This window comes from Heliangelus exortis, chromosome 21 (assembly GCF_036169615.1).
Source record: "Heliangelus exortis chromosome 21, bHelExo1.hap1, whole genome shotgun sequence".
Lineage (NCBI taxonomy): Eukaryota > Metazoa > Chordata > Aves > Apodiformes > Trochilidae > Heliangelus > Heliangelus exortis.
The window spans coordinates 3,239,172-3,262,657 of NC_092442.1; the positions used below are offsets into that span (position 1 = coordinate 3,239,172).

General features: G+C 47.9%; 1 protein-coding gene across 2 annotated transcripts; it reads right to left on the minus strand.

Annotated features, from left to right (window-relative positions):
* Positions 1-9,944: 9,944 nt before the first annotated feature.
* Positions 9,945-22,563, minus strand: EIF4H (eukaryotic translation initiation factor 4H). 2 transcript variants are annotated; one of them, XM_071765577.1, is made up of 7 exons: positions 22,411-22,563; positions 16,092-16,276; positions 15,029-15,093; positions 14,827-14,926; positions 14,131-14,196; positions 12,118-12,276; positions 9,945-12,008 (listed from the first exon to the last, which is right to left on the minus strand). In XM_071765577.1, exons 1-7 carry the CDS (start codon positions 22,467-22,469, stop codon positions 11,872-11,874), a joined length of 771 nt encoding a protein of 256 aa, XP_071621678.1. In that variant the 5' UTR covers positions 22,470-22,563; the 3' UTR covers positions 9,945-11,871. The 2 variants fall into 2 exon arrangements, with proteins under 2 accessions (XP_071621678.1, XP_071621679.1); XM_071765578.1 differs by lacking the exon at positions 14,131-14,196.
* Between the last annotated feature and the right edge of the window lie 923 nt (positions 22,564-23,486).

A 23,486-nucleotide genomic window follows, 5' to 3' on the forward strand; every position in this document is an offset into this window, starting at 1 on the left:
AGGGTTTATTTAAAACCTCCCCATCTGAAAACCAGAGCAAGGACTCATTCAACAGCTGTGATCTTCAGCTTGACTCAATGTCTCTGCCATTTCTAAAAAAAGAAACACAACTTTCTGTTTGTCTGGAGCCACAGCAAGTCCCAGCCACTTAGAAATTCTCAGCCCCAGGAAGCTCCTGTGCTTGGAACCACTTCAATATCCAGAATCCCAAGAAAAAACCCTTCCCAGACATCTGCACATCCCATTTCCAACCAGATTTGATGCCAGTGTTACTTAGGAAAGCCACCACAGCACAGACAAACCCTGGGTTTCTACAGCTGCCCAAGCAGCCCCTGCTTTATTTTACACCAGGGAAACAGCAAATGCATTTTGGTGGAACATGGGACAAGAGGGAAAACCTGGAATTGTTAAATCAGCTTGAAGCCAGATCAGCCCTTTGCAAGAATCCTTCAGAAATAATCATTAAAGAAAAAAAAACAAACCCCCCCAAGCAACCTCAGGTGGAAAATACAGCACCAAATCCTGATCACGGCGTGCAGGAGGAGGGAATTCACAGGAATATCATGGATTTGTCCTGAATTTCAGGCAAAGCCAGGCAGCATCCATCCCCAGGGCTGCCCAGGACAGGGAACCCCACCTGAGGGACAGCAAATATTGGGAGCCTGAATTCTGTAACTGAGCTCTGCCATTAGCAAGGAAAAGCAGCCAAGAACCCACAACCCCCCCACCTTGCTAAAGTGCCTGCATCACCTTGAGCCCAGGAGAAAAGGGATGCAAAGATCCTTTCCAGTAAGGATTAACAATTCCCAACATTTCCATGCAGCAAAATAAATGCATTCCATTTACATGAAGCCAGGATGCCCTGAAAGTGATGGAAACCCCAGAAACTGCAGCTAAAGTCACCTATGGTGGCTGGGGAGGGGAAAATAGGGTGGGCTGCCAGCCAGGTGTGGGGTGAGAGCAGCTCAGCCCAGTGAGAACCTTCCAGAACCTTTTAGTAGCTGTCAAGGCAGAGTATATATATACACACACACACATATATATATTATATATTTACAGATATATGTATAATGTATATATCTGTACATTATATATCACAGATATAATGCAATTACATTAATTACAGATAATGGAATTATAGAATAGCCAGGCTGCCAGCAGCAGAAAGGGTGGGGAGATGGAAAGGACTGAACTGCAAAGCAGACTGGCTGGGATAAACTCTCACCTTGGGCCCCGAGGGGTGTCAGTGATGCTGAGAAGAGTCACAATTTGGGAATTTTCATCCCTTGGAGCTTCTCAGGGGATGGCCACGAGCAGCAGGGAGCAGGAACATCCAGCACGTTGCTTTCCAGAGGGGTTTTGCAGGGATGAGCTCGAGTCCTCCTTAAAAGGGTCACTGTGATCCAGCCTGGGGAGATCTCTGAGCTCACCAAGCCCACTGGGACCCCCCCACTTGCCCCAAAACTTTCACACCAACCCCACACACCCCCAGGGCATCTCCATCCCCTCCCCTCCCCCCCTTTCCCTGCGGCCTCAGCTGCTCTCCCCGATCTGTCCCACCTCCTCCTGCACCTCACAGTCACTGGGGCTGGAGGTGGTTCCTCCCCTGAGGTTTCTGGTAACTCAGGTTCTGGTTTCCTGTTCTCATCTGAATCACCAAACCCCAACATCCGCCGGTCAGCCCCTCTGCAGAGGGACCCATGGGTGCTGCTTACACAACCCCCCCCAGGGCAGGAGGAGCCTCTTGGTTCTTCTCTGGCTTGGAAAGGAAAAAGCTGGGATGGCCAGGAGCCACTCACATCACAAAGGTCCCTTCCTGAGCAGCTCTTGAGGTTGGGATGGGGCTGGAGTTTTGCACCAAAGGGATGGGGCTGCACCTGGAACATGGAGCCAGGCTGAGAGAGTTGGGGTTGTTCTGCCTGGAGGAGAAGAGAAGGCTCCAGGGAGACCTCAGAGCATCTTCCAGTGCCTGAAGGGGCTGCAGGAAAGCTGGGGAGGGATTTGGGACAAGGGCCTGGAGGATTGGGATGAGGGGGGATGGCTTTAAACTGGGAGAGAGGAGATTTAGGGTGGACATAAGGAAGGAATTCTTCCCCGTGAGGGTGGTGAGACCTCAGCCACGTGCACAGGGGGGTGGGAAGGGGGTTCCCAAAGGTCCCTTCTTAGTCCCCTGACTGGTCATCCTGTCCACACTCTTCTTAGTCACAGATGATGCTGAGGACTACGAGAACAGCACAGTGATCCACGCATGGAAACTCCAGCAAGCAGGAGGTGTGTTCTCAGCAGCTCTTTGCTGGTTAGGGAGGGGGCTCAGGCCTCTTGACCATGCTCAGGGTGATGCTGTCGTCCTCCTCATCTTCAGTTCATTGTTTTTTCCCCTCAGTCATCTGTGATAAACACCCCCTACCTGAAGGGGCTGCAGGAAAGCTGGGGAGGGGCTTTTTCCAAGGGCATGGGGTGATGGGATGAGGGGTGATGGCTTTATACTGGGAGAGAGGGGATTTAGGTTGGACATTAGGAAGAAATTCTTCCCTGGGAGGGTGCTGAGCCCCAGGTTTCCCAGGGAAGCTGTGGCTGCTCCATCCCTGGCAGTGTGGCTGGAGCATCCTGGGCTGGTGGGAGGTGTGGGTGGGACTGGGTGAGCTTTAAGGTCCTTCCAACCCAAACTGTTCCAAGACTTAACACCCCACAGTGGAAGTTGGTTGGCTGGCAAAACCCAGAGCAGATGGAGCAAGCAGCAAGTCCTCTCCAAGTTTTTAGAGACAAGATGATACCAAGACAAGATGATACCAAATCTCAATGGCAGCAACCAGCTCAAGGTCACCATTGGTAACAGCCAAACCTGCAGCTCCTCTCCAGGGCTCTGAAACTGCTTCTTGTGCAGCTGGCAGGCATCAGGCACAATTTCATCCTCCTCTTAAAAAATCCTCCACCTCATTGTTGTATTTTGGTTGGGTTTTTTTTTCTTTTTTTCATGCTTGAATGGAAGAGGGAAGGTGTGTGAACAACTGGGAATTTATCCCCTGGCTCAGAGCCCCCTTCCAGCACAGGACACGTGGCTCCTGCACAAGGAACAGGAACATCTGCAGCTCTCCAGATGCAGCTGCTGGAGTGAAACAGAGAGCTGGGCACAGACCTTGGAGCTGCAAATGGAATGATGGTTCCCTGAGGCTCTATAAAACCCCTCACACACAGCCACGGAAATTCTTTTGTAAAGGGAAACTTGGTTACACTTAAATTCCAGCACTCACCTACAGTCATGACACTCCAAGCATAAAAATGAGAAGCCAGCCCAATGTTCACAGCCCTGGGGATGGGAATTTTTGCTCTCAGAGGAAAAAATGCCCTGGTAAGAGTTAATCACTGCATGTGCAAAAGGATCCAGACTTCCCCTCTCCATCCTGACCAGAGGTGGAACAGGAGCCCCTCAAGCCTTGTGCCCACATCACACCCAGGTGTGGGGTGCAGGGACCTGTCCTGAAATCAGCACAGATCATCTGGACCAGACCACCTGAGTGGTTTCTGACTGGGCCCTGCCCCAGGACCCCACAGAACACGAAATCAGAGAATGCCTTGGGTGGGAAGGGACCTCAGAGATCATCTGCTCCAACCTCCCTGCCATGGGTTTCTTTTCTTCAGTGCTTTTCTGACTCCTAAACCAGTTGGTGTACAATTGCTGTTTAGGTCTTAACTATGAAGGAGTTCATTGAGGGCTTTCTAGCAGCTTTTTACATATTTAAAAACAGGGGGGGGGTGGACTTGATGATTTTTCAAGGTCCCTTCCCACCCCTCACTTTCTGTGATTTAAACAGAAGCTGGTAACAGAGGTTTTACCCAAAAAGTTAATTCTAGCAGAGCTGCTGCTGTAAATACCCTGGGGCCAATGACACTTTGCCTTTCCTATCAGCAATATATTTACTTAGGGAATTTATAGCCACTGCTGTAAAGACACCCCCAGATTTGCTTACGGGTTCTCTGCTGGGTCTCTCTCAGCTTCAGAGATGACTCAGGGCTGTGGGACAGATGTCACCACAGCTGGCACAGGCTGCAGCAAAGGCACCTCCTCTAAGTCCCCTAATTGTCCCCAGGTCCCCACCAGAGCCACCCAGGCTCTCCAGGACAGAGCAGCACCCAGGCAGGAGTCCTGCTGGGGCAGGAGGGGGGACACAACAGCTCTGGGGTGGAAGACATCAATCCTGTTGGGACATCAATGTCCCTGGTGCCCAACCTGGCTGAGGAGAGAGCAGACACAGAGCAGGACCCAGATAAAACAGAGAAGGGGACAGATCCCAGCACCTTTCAGTGCCTCAGAGGGAGGGTTTTGCTGCAGAGGGTGGGATGAGATCCTCACCCCAAGCACCCCAACACGTCCACAAGTCCTGCTCTTCCCCAGCCCAGCCCTCAGACACCAAACCCAGCTCAGGACACCAGGCTCTACCCCAGCTCTGCCCTCTTCCCTCCTCCAACCCCTGTGTCTCCTCTAGACCTGCTGCCAGGACCCATTGCTGCTCTGATCAGAGGTCAAAGACAGAGGAGCATCTTGCTTTTAACTGCCCCAATAAACTACATGAAATGCCAGCCTACAAATCCACCTTTCCACATCCTTTTCCAAGCTTACCCATATCAGCTGGGTTTGCTTTGCCCCCAGCAAACACACAGCATCTCCTCCTTCTGCCAGGATTACCAGCAAACCAAACGAGTTTTTGGTTGGGTTTTGTTGGGTTTTTTTTTTCACTTTAAGACCCAGCAAACTGGCTGTAAAAAATTGTCTTTTGCCTCCCAAAAGTCACGAAACTCCATCTCCCACCCTCCCCAGCTTATTTTTTAGGGTGGGGAGGCTGAATGCCCTGGGGCCTGGCTGATTCCCTTTCAGATAAAAGTGGGGTCTGCTCCAGCACCCCCTGGTTTGGCTTGAACCAGGGGCTGTGACTGATGCTTCTCAAAAATTCCCACTCTAACAAAGAGTCCAGCACCTAAACCTGAGCTCCCCACTGAAACACACCCAGTGCTGCCTCAGGAAAGGTTTCCAAGCTCCACCAGGATTTCTCCCAGAGCTCATAAGTTTTGTGAATCAAGTGCTGCTTACTCTACAGGAGACCAAAACCCTTCTTGTTTTGGGACCAGAGCAAGCATGTCTCACCCCACCCACTAATTATTTCTCTTTTTCAATGAAAGGCCAGTCCTGGAGGATATTTATTGCTCACATCGTGCAGGCACATTTTTGAAAAGAAAAAAAATTAAAAATCTGGTTTTCCTCTTGGTTGTAGCTGGGTGAGCATTTCCCCAGCTGGAGGGGAAGTGCCACCTCCTGCCCTGCCCCAGCTGCACACCCCATGCAAAGCTCATCTCACCCAAATCAGCCCAAACTCATCTCCCCCAGCTCAGCCAACCTCACCTCACCCAAATCAGCCCAAACTCACCTCACCCAGCTCAGCCAACCTCATCTCACCCAAATCAGCCCAAACTCACCTCACCCAGCTCAGCCAACCTCACCTCTCCCCAATCAGCCCAAACTCACCTCACCCAGCTCAGCCAACCTCACCTCTCCCCAGTCAGCCCAAACTCACCTCATCCAAGCTCAGCCAACCTCATCTCACCCCAATCAGCCCAAACTCACCTCACCCCAATCAGCCCAAACTCACCTCACCCCAGCTCAGCCAACCTCATCTCACCCCAATCAGCCCAAACTCACCTCACCCAAGCTCAGTCAACCTCACCTCACCCAAATCAGCCGAAACTCACCTCACCCAAGCTCAGCCAACCTCATCTCACCCCAATCAGCCCAAACTCATCTCCCCCAGCTCAACCAACCTCATCTCACCCCAATGAGCCCAAACTCACCTCACCCAGCTCTACCCCAGGGCTGTGCTGCTACCACCCAGTGGAAAACCAGCACACAACCAGGGGTGATGGGTGCTTCCCCAAGATTTGGCCAAGTGAGGCTTGCAAAGATGGATCCCCTGCACCCCTGTGGTGCCACAAAGTCTTTCCCCACCTTATCCTGCTCGGTTCAGCCTTATAGACACCAGAATTCTTAAATTTGGACACACAAGCCCCAAAAAGGTTTGAATGCTTTTATTTGATTGTTTTCTTTTTATACAGTGATACAAATGATACAGATTCATTACAGTACAGAGTTTGCAGGGGTTTCTAGAGGTACTTAGTGATTTTTTTTATTTTTTTTTTGGTTTATTTTAGAGGAAGAGGCAGACCTTGGGAGCACGGTGACACAAACAAAACAATCTCAGAGTAGGAAGCCAATCCCTACCACAGGGAACATGAGTGGAAAGGTGGTGGCAGTGTTCCTCCTAGCAATAAGAAACCCAGAATGTCAACCCTGGGGTTAACTAGAGCTTTAGAGAAGAATTTGTGAGCTTTCAGGCAAGCAGGTGGTTCCTGTGACAGCACTGAAGGTCCTCAAAGCCCTTGGATGCAAGGGGGACAGAAATGAGGGAAGGTGCTGTTAAAAGCATGGAGCCAGGCAATGTTAATGGTGTCATTGCAGCTATGGAAAAAAAAACAAAAAAAAAAGAAACCATAAAAAGCTTTAATCACCCAAACACCTACAGAAAAGCAGCATCTTAGACTTAATAAAAACAGCACCCACACTTGGTGACACCAGGTGCAGAACCGGTCACACCTCCTGGGTCTTGTGCCCATCCAAGTTTTGGGACCAAGTGAGGAGAAACAGACAGGACCCAGCAAAGCTCCTGAGTGTGCAAGGTGGGGGTGAGCTGCAGCCCCCCAGCTTTGCTGCTGTGTTTGCCTGGATAGCCCAGGACAGGCAATGTCACCAAGGGTTTGTCACCAGCGTGTGCATCAGGCTGGAGCCAAGTGGCTGGCACTGGAGGGCTGGATCCTTTCTGAAAGCAAAGTCAAAGGAGATGGCTGCAGAAATGCTGCTGACTGGTTTGGTTTCATGCTGATAGAGTGAGTGGGATCCCCAACAACAGGATAAATTGCAGACTATATGGGCAAGGTGTATGCACCCAGTAAAAAGTGGCTCTCTGCCACTTCAAATCCACTTCACTCCTGGGTAAGTGGCATTTGAGAGGAGAGATTCAGCTACCAGATTGGGAAAAATTCAGTCTCAACTGGAAATCAAATTCTTCAGCCACAGAAACTCCCCTTTCTATAAACTGAAGCCAAGCATCACCTAGAAAATTGCATCCCAAGAAGCACCAAGGGAACTGATCCTGTGTTAGAAGACCCCAGGATGTACAAGGACCAGGTTCCTTCAGAGCCTTTGCTCTCACCTGGGAGTGAAACACAGAACTCCTCAGCACACAGAACATAAACTCCAGCCCAATATAAAGGTGCTCACAGGCACCAGCTTGCTGCTCGTGGTCCTGCTGCAGAGCAAGGTGAGCAACCAGGAGACACTTCCATGGGCTGAGGAGGAACAAGGTGGGTGGAGAAAACCCAGGGATCAATGCCTGGCTTCAAACTGCACTGCTTGGAGCAAAGGTGCCACTTGTCCAAAGGACACTCCAGGGGACCTGTGGGGATTCCTGGAAAAAAGCCACTCCAAAGAGCTCTGCAGCAGGATCTGCTGGGCAAGGAGTGCTCTGCTGAAGGGGCTGCACGTGGCTTTCAAAGCTTGCTGGGGGGGTTATTAAATCTTTCCTGCAAAAAAGAGGGGTGGCAATGCCACAGGATTTGCTCTAAAATGCTCAAGATGTTATTAACTTTTCTGAAGCTGAGTCTAGTACTACAGGTAGCAAAGGCTCCTACTGTGCTACATTCAGGATTGAAACTGTGACAGAATTTGTTAGACAAGTTGAAAATATCAGTATCACCCAAAGCTGCTCTGGGAGGGAGAGTCCTGGTCACAATCACTCCATCACAACCACCCAGAACTCCAGAAATCAGCATTTGAGATGTCTCAGGAGTGTCAGTGCATCTCAGAAGAGGCACCAACACCTTGTTGCTCCTTCTGAAAAGCAAGGAAGCCACCCTTGAGGAGAGGAATTTAATTTCCACCTCCAGCTCACAGCTGAAATATGGGCTCACTCCTCCAGCTCTTTCTTCAGCCACCAGAACAATATTCATCACCATGAGCAAGAAGAGCCCCCTGGAGATGCTGTTCTGGACCTGCAGGTTCAGTGAGCTGGCAGCACCTCGATGCCAGCACTGGGCTGCTCCTCTCAGAGGGTTTTTTTCTTAGGGATTTTTCTCCCCTGGGCTTGGGAGCTCGGGGGGGTTTATTTTTTAGTGGTTTAGTGGAGTTTTGCAGCACATTTATCCCTGCATTGCTTGGAGGAAGTTCTGCACAGCTACTGGAAGCAGCTTGGTGAGAGTAGGAACAGCCAGAGAGTGAATTATTCATTTATTGCCACTGCTGGGAACCTCAGGCTGGGTTTTGCCATGCCAGGGTTAGCTTTAGGCTGCAGGTAAAATGAAGCCTGAACTGCTTGCTGCTGGCCAGAGGGGGAAAAAAATCATCTTGCTTCCTGATAGAAAACTGAAATGCCCCTTTCATGTATTAAATAGTTTTATCACCTGTTGACACAAGCTGGTTTGATGTGCTCCTGTTCATCAGTTGGATCTTTGGAGGGGAAAAAGGGTTGGAGGATCCTGGATGAGCCTGAGCCATCCAGGCAGCAGAATGCAGAACATCAGAGGCACCATCAATGCATCAATGTTTGATACAAAGAACTACTAAAAAAAAAAAAAAAAATTTAAATTATACTAGGGTTTACACTGCACTCAGCGGTGGGCAACACTTGGCCAAGTAAATATTTGGATATAAAGTATTTTTAGGACCAAAATGAGCCACTTTCCCTCTCTCTTTGCCTCTCTCACAGGGAAGTGTTATTGCCTTCCAGGCAGCAATGGAATTCCTGCTTCCAGCCTCTGGAAGAACAGCTCTGAGCAAGCCTTGTGGCAGCACTGAAGGATCCTCAGCCCCCCCTGACACCTCAAACTGGGTGCCATGCAGGCAGGACACTGGGGTGGTGGCACAGGACACTGGGGTGCTGGCACAGGACACTGGGTGCTGGCACAGGACACCTTGGTGCTGGCACAGGACACTGGGTGCTGGCACAGGACACCTGGGTGCTGGCACAGGACACTGGGGTGGTGGCACAGGACACCGGGGTGCTGGCACAGGACACCGGGGTGCTGGCACAGGACACCTTGGTGCTGGCACAGGACACTGGGGTGGTGGCACAGGACACCTGGGTGCTGGCACAGGACACCTTGGTGCTGGCACAGGACACCTGGGCTGCTGGCACAGGACACCTGGGTGCTGGCACAGGACACCTGGGTGCTGGCACAGGACACTTGGGTGCTGGCACAGCCAGGCTGCTCCAGGGACCAGCTGCAGAGCAGGGCTTGGATCCTCTCCTCCAGCTGTCCCAGGAGCAGGTCTGGAGAGAGTGGAGTAGCTGGAAGACAGGAAAACATTCCATCCTTTTGGGTTCTGGGAAGCTGGAAAACCAGCTCATTTCCTCAGTAAAATCAGTAATAAAATGCAGTAATAAAATGCAGTAGGCACCTGCTTCAAGGATGCAAAAGCCTGGTGAAGTTACAGCTGGTTGGAAACAGCCCTGCTGAACAAGTTGGGAGAAACCAGGGAAGAGAGCAGGAAGCAGAGCTATGGGGTCTTCCCACAAGGACAGGAAACTGATCACTGCCTGGAGGGGAAGAACCCCCCTTCCCCCCCTGCATGGACAGGGGATTCCAGCTGGAGGGCAGCAGAGCCCCTCCTGGCAGCCTCACCAACCAAACACATGGAATTTCTCTGGGCCCTGCATGTTCCAGCACTTCCTCAGATGAGGTTCCTCCCCTTTACCTTTTCCTCCCCCCCTTTGTTTGAAGCAGATAAGTCTTGTACTGCTTCCCCCTCAAATTTAAGGAAGCAATTTCAAAATTAAGTGTCTGAAAACTGAGGAGGGGGGGGGGAGAACCCATGCTATAGCAGACTCAAATAAAGACCAATGTTAAATATTACTTAACGTTTTCTTTTATTTAAAAGAACATTCACAAAATACCATATCCATAAATTTATTTTGTTATGAAGCAGAATGTGTTAAGTGTTTGGAATTTCTCTTTTTTTTTTTTTTTTTTTTTTCTTTTTGGTATTTTTTGTGGGGTTTTTTTGTTTTGTTTTTACATTTAAAAGTCAACTTTCTTGACTAAAGGTGAGGTTTTTTTTATACGGGAATTTGTTCTTAAAATCTTTTCCACATTGAAGATGTAAATAGGTCAATTATTGGTTTGGAATACAACCACACAAATGCATGTCTGTCTTAAATTAAGTATTAGTGTTAGACAAATGGTTCTTATCTCAGAAGCAGATTAAGAGACAGGCAGAAAGAAGGAAAAGAGTAGTTCTGTGAATTGCTGGGACTCTGACATTGCAAAGGTAATTTTAGGGAAGAAAAATCTCTACTAGCAGTGATGCTGGCAGTGAAGCAGCCATGCCTCCAGCTCCTCTTGCAAGTCCTCTGGTGTGCTGGCTGGCTGACCTGAAAGCTGTCAGCACGAGCATTAGGGGCCCAAGATCTCCTCATGCACTGGATGTACCATCCACACTTCAGTGTTGTAGAGCCAGGTTTTGGTTTTAAACATTAATGATCTCTCTGCTTCTGCTCCAGCCTCCCCTTCCTTCCCTCTCTCTCCCCCTCCTCCCACACAACACTGGCAAGAAACATTTCAAGCAAGGAGAAATGCAGCAGTTAAGAGATGCTTTTTTTTTTTGTTTTTTTTTTTTTTTTTAACCCAAAGTTCTACATGAAGAGAAACTCTAGCAGAATGATTTCTACCCTGCCAATTTTCAAGGTGTTCTGAAAGCAGAGGTCTTCAAACTGGACATCGCTGGGCAAAGAAACAGAGGGGTTAAATGGCAACAGGGGTTGCATGGCAAAGTATCCACTCCTTAAACAAAAATAAAAAAAGTCAATTTTATTTGTAGAAACTTTGTTTAAAAATTTACCAAACATGTAAAACCCCCCCAAAAAAAAAAAAAAAAAAAAGAAATGTAAGCAGAAAGAGCCAGTGAGCAGCTGTGCTCCAACAGGCACATTTTTACAGCACTAACCTTGAGCTCAGGGTGTAGTGTCACACCATTCTGAAATCAAGAGACAGCCACCAGCAAGGGCCTGCTGGCAGATGCTCTCTCCAGAGTGATTCCACCACCAATTCATCAGGCTTCTTGTCAGCCAGTTTTATTTGCACCTATTCAACTGCTACCTCCTGGTAACCTGTGTGAAAGGGCAGAGATCCCCTTAGTTTCACAGGGGGCTCTGCTGTGCACAGTGACTCTGTCACCAATTGTCACAAATGGTTATGTCACTACTGGGTTAGAGCTGTAAATTTTTCTGTTCAGCTCATCTGGACTCTCCAGTTTTCCTCTTCAGAGCCACAGCAATACAGAACAAGACATGCAGGTCAGAAGAGGAGCACTGAGGAAGTAAAAGGAAATAATACAGGGCAGTAACTAAGTCTAACCTGTGCTTCTAAAGTAAAACAAACCCAGAAAAGAAAGGAAACAATACAGGGCAATAACCAAGTCTAACCTGTGCTTCTAAAGTAAAACAAACCCAGAAAGGAAGAAGTTGAAGCAGCACCTTTGTCCAGAGACCTCCACACTCGTGGAAGCAGCTACACTGCCTTATCTACTGGCAACTGTGCTTCTTGGAAGGAAACAGAAGAGGGAAACTCAGCACAAAGCAGGCACTAGATACAGCAAAGCCAAGAACGTACTAAAAACCACTTGTTAACAGCTGACATGCATTCACAAGCTCTGTATTTCAGTTTCAAAGAGGACAAATGCCAGATGGCAGGAATGGTAAACTGCAGGGTTGACATTCCAGCAGAACTGTCTCACTTTTTCTCCCGCCTCCCCATTCCCTCTCAACCCCAGCTTCAGTCGTGCTCTTTTACTACTTCCTCCCGGGGCTTGGCTCCACCAAAGATAGCAGAGTTTGGGTTGGCTACTTGATTGAGGGGGGTGGCAACTGTTCGAGGTTTGAGCTGAAGTCGGGGCCGCTGTGCTCTTTCCTCTGCAAGAAAAAGAGTGGTGTTCTCAGGTCTGATGTTCTCAGCTTTAACCTGACAAAAGCACGGGTCTCTTCCAGGAAGGTTGAATTACAGAAGAGGTGAAGAGTTTACCTTCTGTTGGCTCCCTGAAATCCATGGAAGAGCCACGAAGGGGAGGTCCATCTCTGAAGCGACCGGTGCCACCGCTTCCCATGGAGGCACCCGGTGGCCTCCGGTCTCCAGGACGGGTTCCTCTACCCCGGCCTCCCAAGAAGTCATCATCTTTGAATCCTGAAGATGGAAGACAGGGAATTTATAGAGCACATTTGGAAAACTTTTGTTTTTTTTTTTTTTAAGCTAGAGCGTTTTAGCTGGATGACTGGAAAACCTTCCAAGTCACTGCTGTCAGGCAGAGGTGTTTCCCGGGTTGTTTCCCGGATCTCTCCGAGATGTTCTGGAAGAGTCATGCAGATCCCAGCAGACACCAAGAACATTGTGCCACTCTTTTATCCACCTGGAGATTTATTGGAGTGGTGGAGACTGGGTCATCAAGTGAGCTTAAAATATGAGCTTCAGCTGCAATGTCAGCTTGTTAACATTACTGGCTGAATTCAGAGCTAAAACCAGAAGTATTCAGGGTATTTCTGTAGCCAGATGATGACACTGCCTACAGCCCTGGCATGATCTCTGCAGGAGCAGAGGAAATGGGAAAATAGGGAACTATACACCCTTTATAAAACAGCCTTTGAAAAACAGAGCAAAACCCCAAGGTTTTTTAGCTGTACTGTAAAGTGACCGAGCTTTCACTAAAGAGCTAAAAAAAAAATTAAAAAAATCACAATTCCGACTTTAAATATGAAACTGACTATTTTTAGATCCATAAACTGAAGAAAAGCAATCAAGAATTGTCTGTCACTGGCCAGAGTTCCAGCCTGTACCCATGATAATCCTCAAGTCTCTCTCCAAGCCCCCAGATCTGAATTCAGTGGGAGAAGGATGCTTCAGGCTACCAGCACACCAAAGGGGAATGTACTCAGCTTTTCAGAGGCTGCCTGGAAGTTGTTTTGCTCCCATCTGAGATTTTTTTCCTTTACACTTTGGCAGAGTTGCAGAACTGTCCCTTACTTCAGTGCCAAACCACCACCTTTAATGACCTGATCCAGAGCAAGGCTGCACAACCTGAGAAGAAAAGCTTCTGTAGCAATCAAGACTTAGTAAAAACACTAAAATTTTGGCTGACAAATCACTCATCCAGCATCCCCAAGCTGAAATCCATCTGCATTTGAAGAATTGCCAGAAGAGGTATTAAAGCTGTGACAGCAGAAGGCTGAGCTATGAAGGCAAGTTAAGCACAGCACTGTAGCAAGAAGCCTCCTCTCTCCAGCACCACACTTCAGCTCCAGGCTAGTGCCAAGGGCACACTTGGTCACCACTCCTGTTTTGTCCATTCCACTCACGCAGAGAGCAGACACTGCAAAGTTGCACTTGTCAACATCTCCCCATCAGAAAATGGACCAAACCCACATGTCAGAGGACAAAAGGAATTGTGTTAATGTCACCTTGGATTTTAATAACTAGAAACTGACTGGGAATCAAAAGCAAAACCAGGTGGCTCAATCATTGCATTCTACTCAGCAAGCTCAGCCAGGTGCTGCAGCTTGCATTACTGTAACAGGTGTAAAAGCTGAGGAATATTTTGCATTGAAAAGTGCTTTGAAACACTGACACATTTTTGGAGAAGTCAGTTGCTTCAGGAATACACATACAATAATGTCATTTCTTGAAGAAGGTTAAAGTCTCTGTTCTGAAAGAACACAGGATCAGCTTTTCCACATGGTCTGTTTCTGCTACTATTCAGAAATGTACTTGGTCTCATGCTCAGAACCTGGACACCACAGGCTGTATTTGACCAAGCATTCTGTTGTTTAGGATGGTCTCAAAATTTACAATCAAGACTCTTCCCCCTGTTGGAAGGTAATGGAAGATTTCCCCTAAAGAATCCCACTGCAGCTGTAGGATGTCCAAAGTTGGCATATACAGTAGATTCAATCAAAACAGTACTGGGGACAAATGCAGCTGACATGAAAATGAGAACAGTTCTGTGCCTTCTAGGCTGCCTATCTGTAGAAGTGTTAATACTGATACCAGAATTGAAGTCATCTCTGGAATCCCATCCACCTCCTCTGGATTCTCGGGAACCTCCTCCCATTCCTAGGAAAAAAGCCACAATTGTGTTCAGGTCTGAAGCTGTGGGAAAGACTGATCAAGGGGGTATCAAACCCAAGTTGCAGTCCTTCAACATCCAAAGTCATGCTGATGGAAAATCCTTTTGTTTCAGTATGACCAAGTTCCATTGAGCAGGAACCAAAGTTCAGTTTAAGTTAAAAAAAGAATAAGCAGTCAGAAAGTTTCTCTAATACACATTTGATTGAGAAGTGTTGAGACTCATTTAATCAACTACAGCAGAGCCTGTTTTCACACTGGAACAGGAAATAGTCCAAAATAAGTATCTGCATAGTTGTGCTTACTTAGCTTACTCACTTTTCTTACAGCATAAAACAATAGTAGCAGATCAGACTGAAGGGGTTATGATTGTCCTCTGCAGACACTGTACATTACCAGGGTATTGGTCTCACTTCCTGGGCTAGGAGTGACAACATATTCAGCTTTTGGACACAAAGCACATCTATTCCAGACACTCCAGGAGCAGCAGCAGCTAGATTAGAAATGTGTGTATGCATACAAGATTTCTCCTTCCTGTACCATATTTACTTGCATGCCTCAGCATTAGTTAGTACCACAAATTATATACAAGAAGCTATTTAGAAAACTGGAAGTCACCTCTGTCTTCAGGCCCGCCACCTTTTCTGAAGCCAAAGCCACCTTTATCCTGTTTTCTGCCTTCTGCTATGTCCACTCGGAGTGATCTGTCACCCAAAAGCTGTTAATAAAGAGGAGAATCACTTCAGAATGTAGCAGATGGGCTGCCAAGGAGTTTTGAGACTTGTTCTTTATGCCACAAATTAATTGCAAGTGTACTTACTGCACCATCATATGTAAGAGCTTCTTTGAGAGACTCCACCTCATCGAACTCTACGTAACAAAATCCTGCAAGAACAAAATCCAAAACCTCACAATATCAAAAAGCCTCTGTAAGCAGCCACTCTTCCTGCATTTCTGCTAACAGCCTTTCACAGATGGGCTACAAGATGGTTCGTGCAGGATGTACACAGCTCAGCCACCAAACACCAGTAAGGATGAATGCCTTCACCTGTGCCCAAGAGCCCTGAGGCAGCTCCTGACACAGAGCTCACTATGTGCAGCAGGCAAAGGCTGAGAGCCTCACCAGTTCCCTTCTTTACAGGGTTCTCATCACAGATTAGATCTGAGCTGGGCCTTTAGACAATGACTGAGCTGAACATTGACAGCTGGTTAGTGGTATTTTTAAATGAGGAGTTTAAATATCTGCTTGGCCAGCAGTCTGATTTTCCCTCATCACATCATTTAGTGAATTTATTCCTTTTCTGAGACCCTCTTACCCAAGTTAAACCTTCCCCCACCCCACTAGAAGTAGCTTACAAATATACTCCCTTTCCATTGGCCAGTTCCAATGGAAATCAGATTTACACCCTCTGCAACAACTGCCTGAGCAGCTTCTCTGCTTGCTTTTTCTGCCTGTCTACTCCAAGATGACAGAGCTGAAGCTGTGGGAGTCTTCTGAACTAAGGGAAGATTGTGTAAGTACTCAACACTTAGGGTCATGGATTATAAGTGGGTCAGACACTGTCACAATTATTTTGCTTTGTTACAATTTACACAAGACAAGAAAGGTTTGGGAAAGTATTTTTATGGCAGGGCCAGTATTGTCTCTTGTCACTCAGGTTAGTCTGTATCTTAAGATGATGGAATACAGTGAATCTCATTGAAATGAGATGGATGTTTGTTTGTTAGGGAATGAAACACCTGCATAAATCAACACAAACAACAAATGCACCAAGCTAACTGTGCTTTAGAGTCCAAAATTCCCCATTTAAAGGCACTTCAGGAGCACCTCCTTTCCTCCACCAGGTTAACCACCTACAACTAAAGCAGCTCTCAACACTCACCTTTAAATTTGTCTGTTTCCTTGTCTCTGACTAATCGTACACTCCTTACACTGAGATCCTTGAAGATGGCATCTATGTCTCCTTGGACAGTGTTGAAGGGGAGGTTCCCCACATAGGCTGTGAAAGGGGGTTCTGTTGGCAGCTCCTTCTGTCTGCGGGAACCAAGGCCACCACCACCACGAGAGCTGTTGGGAAAAAGCAGCAGTGTCTCTGGAGTGGGACTCCCAGCTCAGCACTGCTCAGCTGCTGTCTGTATTTTTGACATTTTTGGTTGTTCTATCCCTTCTGCCTCAATCTGCCACCTCCAACATCAGCCAACCCCTTTCAAAGCATGACTTGATGCATTATTTCAGTGGGAAAACAAATGATTAAATATTGAAATACCTCAGAAAATATTTAAATACCTCAGAGGTGATCTCAGTAAGAAAGTGATGAATTAACTTCTTTCTCATCCCACAAACCATTAAGAAAAGTAATGCAAGGCTCTCCCTACTGTCCCCTACTCATTTTTCTAAAAAAAAAAAAAAAAAAAAAAGAACATCACATCCTACACTAGATTTAAAAAAATATTTTGTAGCAGGAAAGAAATACTTGTATGGTACAGGTGTCCTGGTTTGGGCCAGGATAAAGGTGATTTTCTGTCTTGTACTTGTCAGCTTATCCTGAAATTAAGCTATATCCAATGAGTTTAAGTAAACAGCATACTAACAACATCAGCTAATTTATTTCAGCAGCATTTAGCTTAAGGAAAACACCTTCTGGCTCTGCAGTTATTGTCACAACTGTCAGATATCTGCACTGGAATGCTCTGAATTGAGCACATAACATAAAACCTGCAAGATGTTCTAAGGCAGAGAAACTGATTCAGTGCTAGTTGGATGTCTGATGAATGACACTGAGGTAAACTAGGCTGATTTTCCTTGCCTTTCCCCCTCAGTCTCAGTTAAGGCTGAGGAACCAGACTGCACCAGCTCCATTTTTCTCTGTATTGATGCCACATTTCTGGGTGTTCATCTCCTGTACAGCCTCATCTTCTCAAGCCAACTCTGAGCTCCTCTACAGAGACATTACCTGAGATGCTCACCCTCTGTCCATGTTCTCTTCAACTTTCACTGAGCTTTGCTCATCTCTGACCCTTTTCCAGAGGCTCACTGGATATTCACAGAACACAAAGTGTACCAAACCAGGATTTGCTACTGTGACACACACTAATTAGATGTCTGCAGAGTCCCAGCTAAAATACAGAAGGTCAGAAAAATTATTTCCTTTTCTGGTCAGTTGCATGCAGCCAGAAAACCCACTGGGCAAGCAATGTACTTGCCTGCCTTTTTTTTTTTTTTTCCATTCCAAAATAACTATTATTAATGAATCAAATAATGCAGAATTTTTGAAGGAGAATCCTTCACTCTTTCTAGGTAAGCATTATTTGTACCCCTTATGGCAGCAGCTCCATGCAAGAGTTGTCACCAAAACAACCCCCATACTGAGTGTACTTGAATCTCAACCCACATATCTTTAATTAGTGCCCACCCAGGTTGATATTTTAGCATTTTTGACAATAATCCTCATCTGCCTTTGTCTCATTAGCAAGTCAGTCAAAAACACACTGGAGGATTAAAACTGCTTTAAGTTGGGTGCTGTGGATGCACAGCAGAATTAACCTTAGCCACAGGACTAAGTTTTAAGGAGGAACTCCAAAGCTCAGTCTAAATAATTAATTAATATATTGAATCAGTTCTATGCCTTTGTCCTTAGTTAAAATTAACTAATACCAACCAAGGTATTAATACCATTATTATTAATTAATTTATACCAACCAAGAGAAATCTTAATTTTTAACCTTTAATCTTTAATTTTTAATTTTTAATCTTTAATTTTTACATATTCTGAAGGAACATGAGCATTGCTTCAGCTGAGTTTGAAAGGAGCATTTCCTTCTAGAGGTGCTCACCACGTCCCTTGAGCTGCCACTCATCTCCTTCAGTGAGCTGACCCAAAGAACTCTGCTGAGTTCTCAGCAGCCCAACAAGGTGATCAGAGAGCTGCAGAGGGCACTCAGGGCAGCACTGCCAGGGAAACAAAAGGGAGGGCCTCAGCCACAGCTTTCAACAGCAACCTCCACTCTGATCAACTTGAGCTGCTTCTGAAACCACACCCTCGAGTTAGCAATCCCCAAAAGAATTTTTCTGGTGCTACAGACAAAGCTCAGTTCTGCCATAGCATACCAGAACCTCACAGGGTGCATGTGTGGAAATCCATGTCCTATTGTGCAACTCCTTACTGATAATTAGTCAGAAATCAAGTATTTTTGATTTTGATCCAGTGCTATCACAGTAAATATGTAACTATATATTAGGTTTTCTTCCAATTTTTATCTTTCATTCAGTTATTCTTTCATTTGAAGAATGGGAATGGTCAGTAACTAGGTTCAAAATTAAATTCCCAAGTGTATCAACAGAAAAAGACTGTTCTGCACTTCCCTGTATTTTTTTTTCAACATTAAACCAGCAAAAGAGAAAAAATAAGGCTGTCTCCAGTAGGCAAACAATGAGATTAAAAGAACATGCTCTCATTTCTAACAGATTAGGACTGAAGTCAACTGTAACCATAGCTATAACTGAACTAAGTGAACTATGTCACAGCAAAGTGTGAAATGAATTATCTGCATTTCCCACTCAGTGCAACTTTTGCTCAGGCACAATTAGGTAACAATTATGTCATCTTAACATGGGAATCTAACACAACTATTTCATTTCTTTTTCAGCAAGCCAAAGCAGAATGCTGAAGAAGAAAGCTTGCCTCTAGCAAATGCAGAAGCAAATATCCCTCTAATTAGACTTAGTTTGGGGTGAACCAAGTTAATGACATCACAGTGCCATGCTAGGGTGACAAAACAAGCTCTCATTTGGAAGCTACCCTTTCAAAAAGTTTAGTTATTCTCCCCAGAAAACAAGACCTGTCAAAAATTCAAAACAAAGGCTGTTTGGAAAGCCAGTATTGGAGTTTAATTGCCTGTCACTAAGGATCAAAACAATAGCTCAGTATTTATCATTTTGCACAGCACTGAGACAACAGCCTGACTGGATTCCAGCACTGGGGCTTCACCAGAGGCAGCACAAGGCTCAGCAGGATGCAAGTTTTGCTGAGATCTCTCCAAGACCACAACTCCAGACACAAATCCAACTTATTCAAGTCCAACTCTACAGCAAGAATCTGATGTCTGCAACAAAAGAGCCTGGATGTGGCACTCAGTGCCATGATCTAGTAACTGCAGTGGTAGTGGAGCAAGGGTTGGACTTGATGATCTCTGAGGTCCCTTCCAACCCAGCCCATTCTATGATTCTGTGAAAAAGCCTAAAAATTAGGAGGCATTTATTAACACTAAATAGGTAAGAGAAAAGAAGCAGAATGCCAGGATAGAGCCTTGCTCTTCCTTTTCACTTCTGAGAGCACTAAAGCAGCTGAATCTTAGCCCTTGAGGACAGTGTCCAGCATGAAGAAGCCCAGAGCTTGAAGCCACAGCTAAACAAACAGCCTGTGGGCAAGTCAGGACTGACAAACACTGTTTCCTTCAACTCTGAGCAGCTCCCCAGATGTTCAGCTTCAGTTAGGCCTCAGCATGCTGAAGCACAGGTTTTCATGTCCAGGTTTGGGCTCTAAAAAACTTACCAAAGAGCTCTTATGGGAAGCCTTTTGTCCACAGCATGCTCTTCTCTGGGAATAAAGTGACTTTTGCATACCACAGCCTTCATAGAATCATAGAATCATAGAATTAGCTGGGTTGGAAGGGACCTCAGAGATCATCAAGTCCAACCCTTGACCCACCGGTGTGGTTGCTAGACCATGGCACTGAGTGCCACATCCAGGCTCTTTTTAAATGTCTCTAGGGATGGAGAATCCACCACCTCACCAGGCAGTCCATTCCATTGCCTGATCACCCTCTCTGTAAAAAAATTCTTTCTGATATCTAGCCTAAATCTCCCCTGGCACAACTTAAGATTGTGTCCTCTTGTCTTGTTGAAAGTCGCCTGGGAAAAGAGCCCAACCCCCCCCTGGCTCCAACCTCCTTTCAGGGAGTTGTAGAGAGCGATGAGGTCTCCCCTGAGCCTCCTCTTCTTCAGGCTGAACACCCCCAGCTCTCTCAGCCTCTCCTCATAGGGTCTGTGCTCCAGTCCCTTCACCAGCCTGGTTGCCCTCCTTTGGACCTGTTCCAGGACCTCAATATCCTTCCTGAACTGAGGGGCCCAGAACTGGACACAGTACTCGAGGTGCGGCCTCACCAGGGCTGAGCACAGGGGCCTTATGCTTCAGCTCTTCATCAGGGCACTACCAGACCTCTCAGGCAGAGGAAAATCCCTTGTCTCACCCTGTCCCAGTCTTACTCAGTTGTTGTTTCACCAGGATTTGGATGCTATGAGCAAGAGGCAGGTCCCTCACCTGTGTTAGAGCATGTTGGGCACTGTTTTCTCCCTGCCACAGATCCCCAGCTCACTCCCTGCAGAGTAAGGGTTATGCTGAATGCAGCAGCACACAAACCACTGCATCTCAGCTGAGTCTGCACTGTGCTCATGGGTGGGGAGCAGTCGTTTTAGGTTAATTTACAGTCACTTTAAGTTACCATGGGCTTCTTTGGTCAGAACCTTCCAGAGCAGTCATGGTTTTATCACACTGCATATTATGGGGCTTCCTAGGAAGCAGAGACCTGTTCAGGCCTGAAATCATGATTTACCTGTTAATAACTTACTAATAGGAATGCTAAATGAGATGAAGTACAAGTTGCACTCTAACTTAGCAGCATTTGAGGCTTGAAACTGCAGCTCACTCAGAGCAGGTTCATTTTCTCATCTGCAGTGTCACCCACGAACCAGCAGGATGCCTTCAGCTCACCAAAATAAATATACTCATCCTGCCTGAGAGCAAATCAAGTACACTACTCAAGAAATCTGAATATGAAAGGAACTTTTTCACTTCAGTTTTATTACTTCAAGAAACATGCCTGCATTGACTAGAGTAACATCTAACTTGGAGTGTCAAGTGCCACTTAAGGCTGCTCTCAGGGTTATTTGGTAGAGAATTTAAGAAATAACAGAACCTGAAGTGGCTCCACCAGCTCTTTGCTCTGGGACAGCTCTGCTTTAGACACAAAAGGTATCTGTGCATACAAATGACCTTAAAAAACTCTGAGTATCCCAGACAAGAAAACTTACTCCTGTTACAAACTTAGCAGGAGCTTCTCCCTGCTGCCTGAACAGCCTGAAATGACACTGATTTATTCCTCCAGGAACAGGAAAGGTCAAGAACACTGTTGATCAGAAAGCCTATCTTGGAAGATGAGACTGTGAAACAGCACACTCATAAGATTTGCCTGCAAAACCAGTTTATTTCACAGTTACACCTACTGTTTTTATTTTAGTGCACACAGAAACTTAAGCAGCACCAACCTTTAAAAAAAAGTCAATCACTTCCTAACCTGATTTAAGACAAACTTGGTAATTCCTGGTTATTGCTTTTGTAGCTCCTCCTCATATGCACTCTCCAGTAAGGAACCAGTCATGAGACAAGCCCTATTCCTAAGGATCAGAGATTGGGAATCAGCACCCAGAGCCCCGGATAACGCTGGACGGTGGCTCCCGACCGGAGCAGCACAAAGCCCTCCCATTTCCTCCCCTCTGCAGACATCACAATGCTGCCCGCTCTCGGGGGCGCCTCGCCGTGCAAACCCACAACAAGGGCCTCTCGCTCCCATCTCCCAGCCTGATCCCTGCAGGAGCTCCTCACGGCCTGCCTTGGCTCTGACCCAGCACCTCTCTAAACCTCCACACCCCCCCTCCACTCCCCTGCGGGCCGGCGGGAACACAGCGACACCGTCCTCCCTCCTCCTCTTCCTCCCGCCCCTTCCCGGCGCTCCCAAAAGCCACCAGGCCCTAAACCTTGCGGCAAGCACCCCGCGTGGGGAGGGGACGCCTGTTACCCCTCCCGGGACACCACAGCCTCACAAAGCGGCTCCTCCGAGGCCAAAGGGAAACGCGCCCCGCCGGCTTCACCTCCGTCCCCCGGAAGAAGGGAAGGTAGCGGGGCAAGACAAGGCCCAAAACGTTCCTAGAGACAGCATCCCCCCGTCCGTCCCTCTCTTCACCCGCCCTCCCGCCGCGCCCGCCCGCCATCTCCACAGGGGCAGGGTAGGCCCTGTCCGGCCGCGCCCCCTCCTCTCCCGGCCACGGGGGACGCCGAACACCATTCCCTCCCTTCCTTCCCTGCTTTAGGAGAAGCCCTGAACGTTCCCCAGGCTCTGGAGCCACCCGCAAACACCGCAGCTCACCCCCGGCCGCCGCCGAAGCTGCTGTAGGCCCGATCGTCGTAAGGATCAAAATCCGCCATCGCCAGCTCAGCCTCCTCCCCGTGCGAGCGTGACAGCACCGCGCCCGCAGGACCCCGCGCCTCTTATATATGGCGGGGCTCTGGCCAGGGCTGCCCCTGGCGCTGCCTGTCTCCAGCTCCACGCCCCGCCGCGGGTGGCTACGCTACTGCCTGTCGCCAACTCCCAGCGCCGCTGTCACCGTCGCTCAGCGCCCGCCGCTGCCCCGCAGACCCCGCCACGACCGGGAAGGGGGTGAAGTCCCGGGTAGCCTCCCGGGTGCAACCTCCGGAGGTCGGGGCTGAGCGTCGGTGGTGGCACAGCCCGGGCGTGTGGCGCTGGAAGGAGCTTTAGCCACCCCGCTGTGTTTAATCGCCGGCGTCCCGCGCGTCCCCGCAGCAGCCCGGGGACACCGCTGCTAAGATGAAGGGCAGAGGAGGGCTCGTCACAGCGGTTCCCCGCACCTCTGCGGCTGGCATGAGGCGGGAGGCTGGAAGGCGATGGTTTTGCATGGTTGGGGAGTAGCGCTGTACTTTATTCTAAGTGAATTATAAGTACTGGAGTGCTGTGCTTTATTTTAAGTAATAAAATTACTTTAAAAATTACTTGGCTTGCTCCCAAAAAAACGCCTAGGAAGCCTTAAAAATGTACCCGTCGCGTGAACTGGTGCTTCCTTTCCTTAGTCCGTAATTTCGGGTTTTATAATAAAAACCACGGGACATAAGAGATTCCCACCCCACAGCCGCTTGTGCCCTCAGACGGCCGCACCACCACATGTCCGCCGAGCAGCTGCATCGCTCCGTGCCCCGCACCCCGCAGGCTTTCAGCTCTTTTTTCCCGCACCGAGAGGACTCAAACCTTCCCCCACCTGCCGCTAAACAGAGCCCGGGGGAGCAAAGGTGGAGACCGGGGAGCGAGCGACGAAGCCGGAGAAGGAGGCGGGCGGGGAGACGGGGAGGGGAATATGGCGCTGAGGGGCGGCCCTGAGGGGATCCGGGGCGCTGAGGAGAAACCGCGGGGCTTGAGGGGATGGCGGGGTT

Coding starts and splice junctions, on each gene's coding strand:
- EIF4H (XM_071765577.1), bottom strand. CDS start 22,469: ATGGCGGATTTTGATCCTTACGACGATCGGGCCTACAGCAGCTTCGGC. Junction 15,094..16,091: donor GGAAACAGACAAATTTAAAG/GTGAGTGTTGAG, acceptor TTGTTCTTGCAG/GATTTTGTTACGTAGAGTTC. Junction 12,277..14,130: donor CAGAGATGACTTCAATTCTG/GTATCAGTATTA, acceptor TTCCATCTTCAG/GATTCAAAGATGATGACTTC.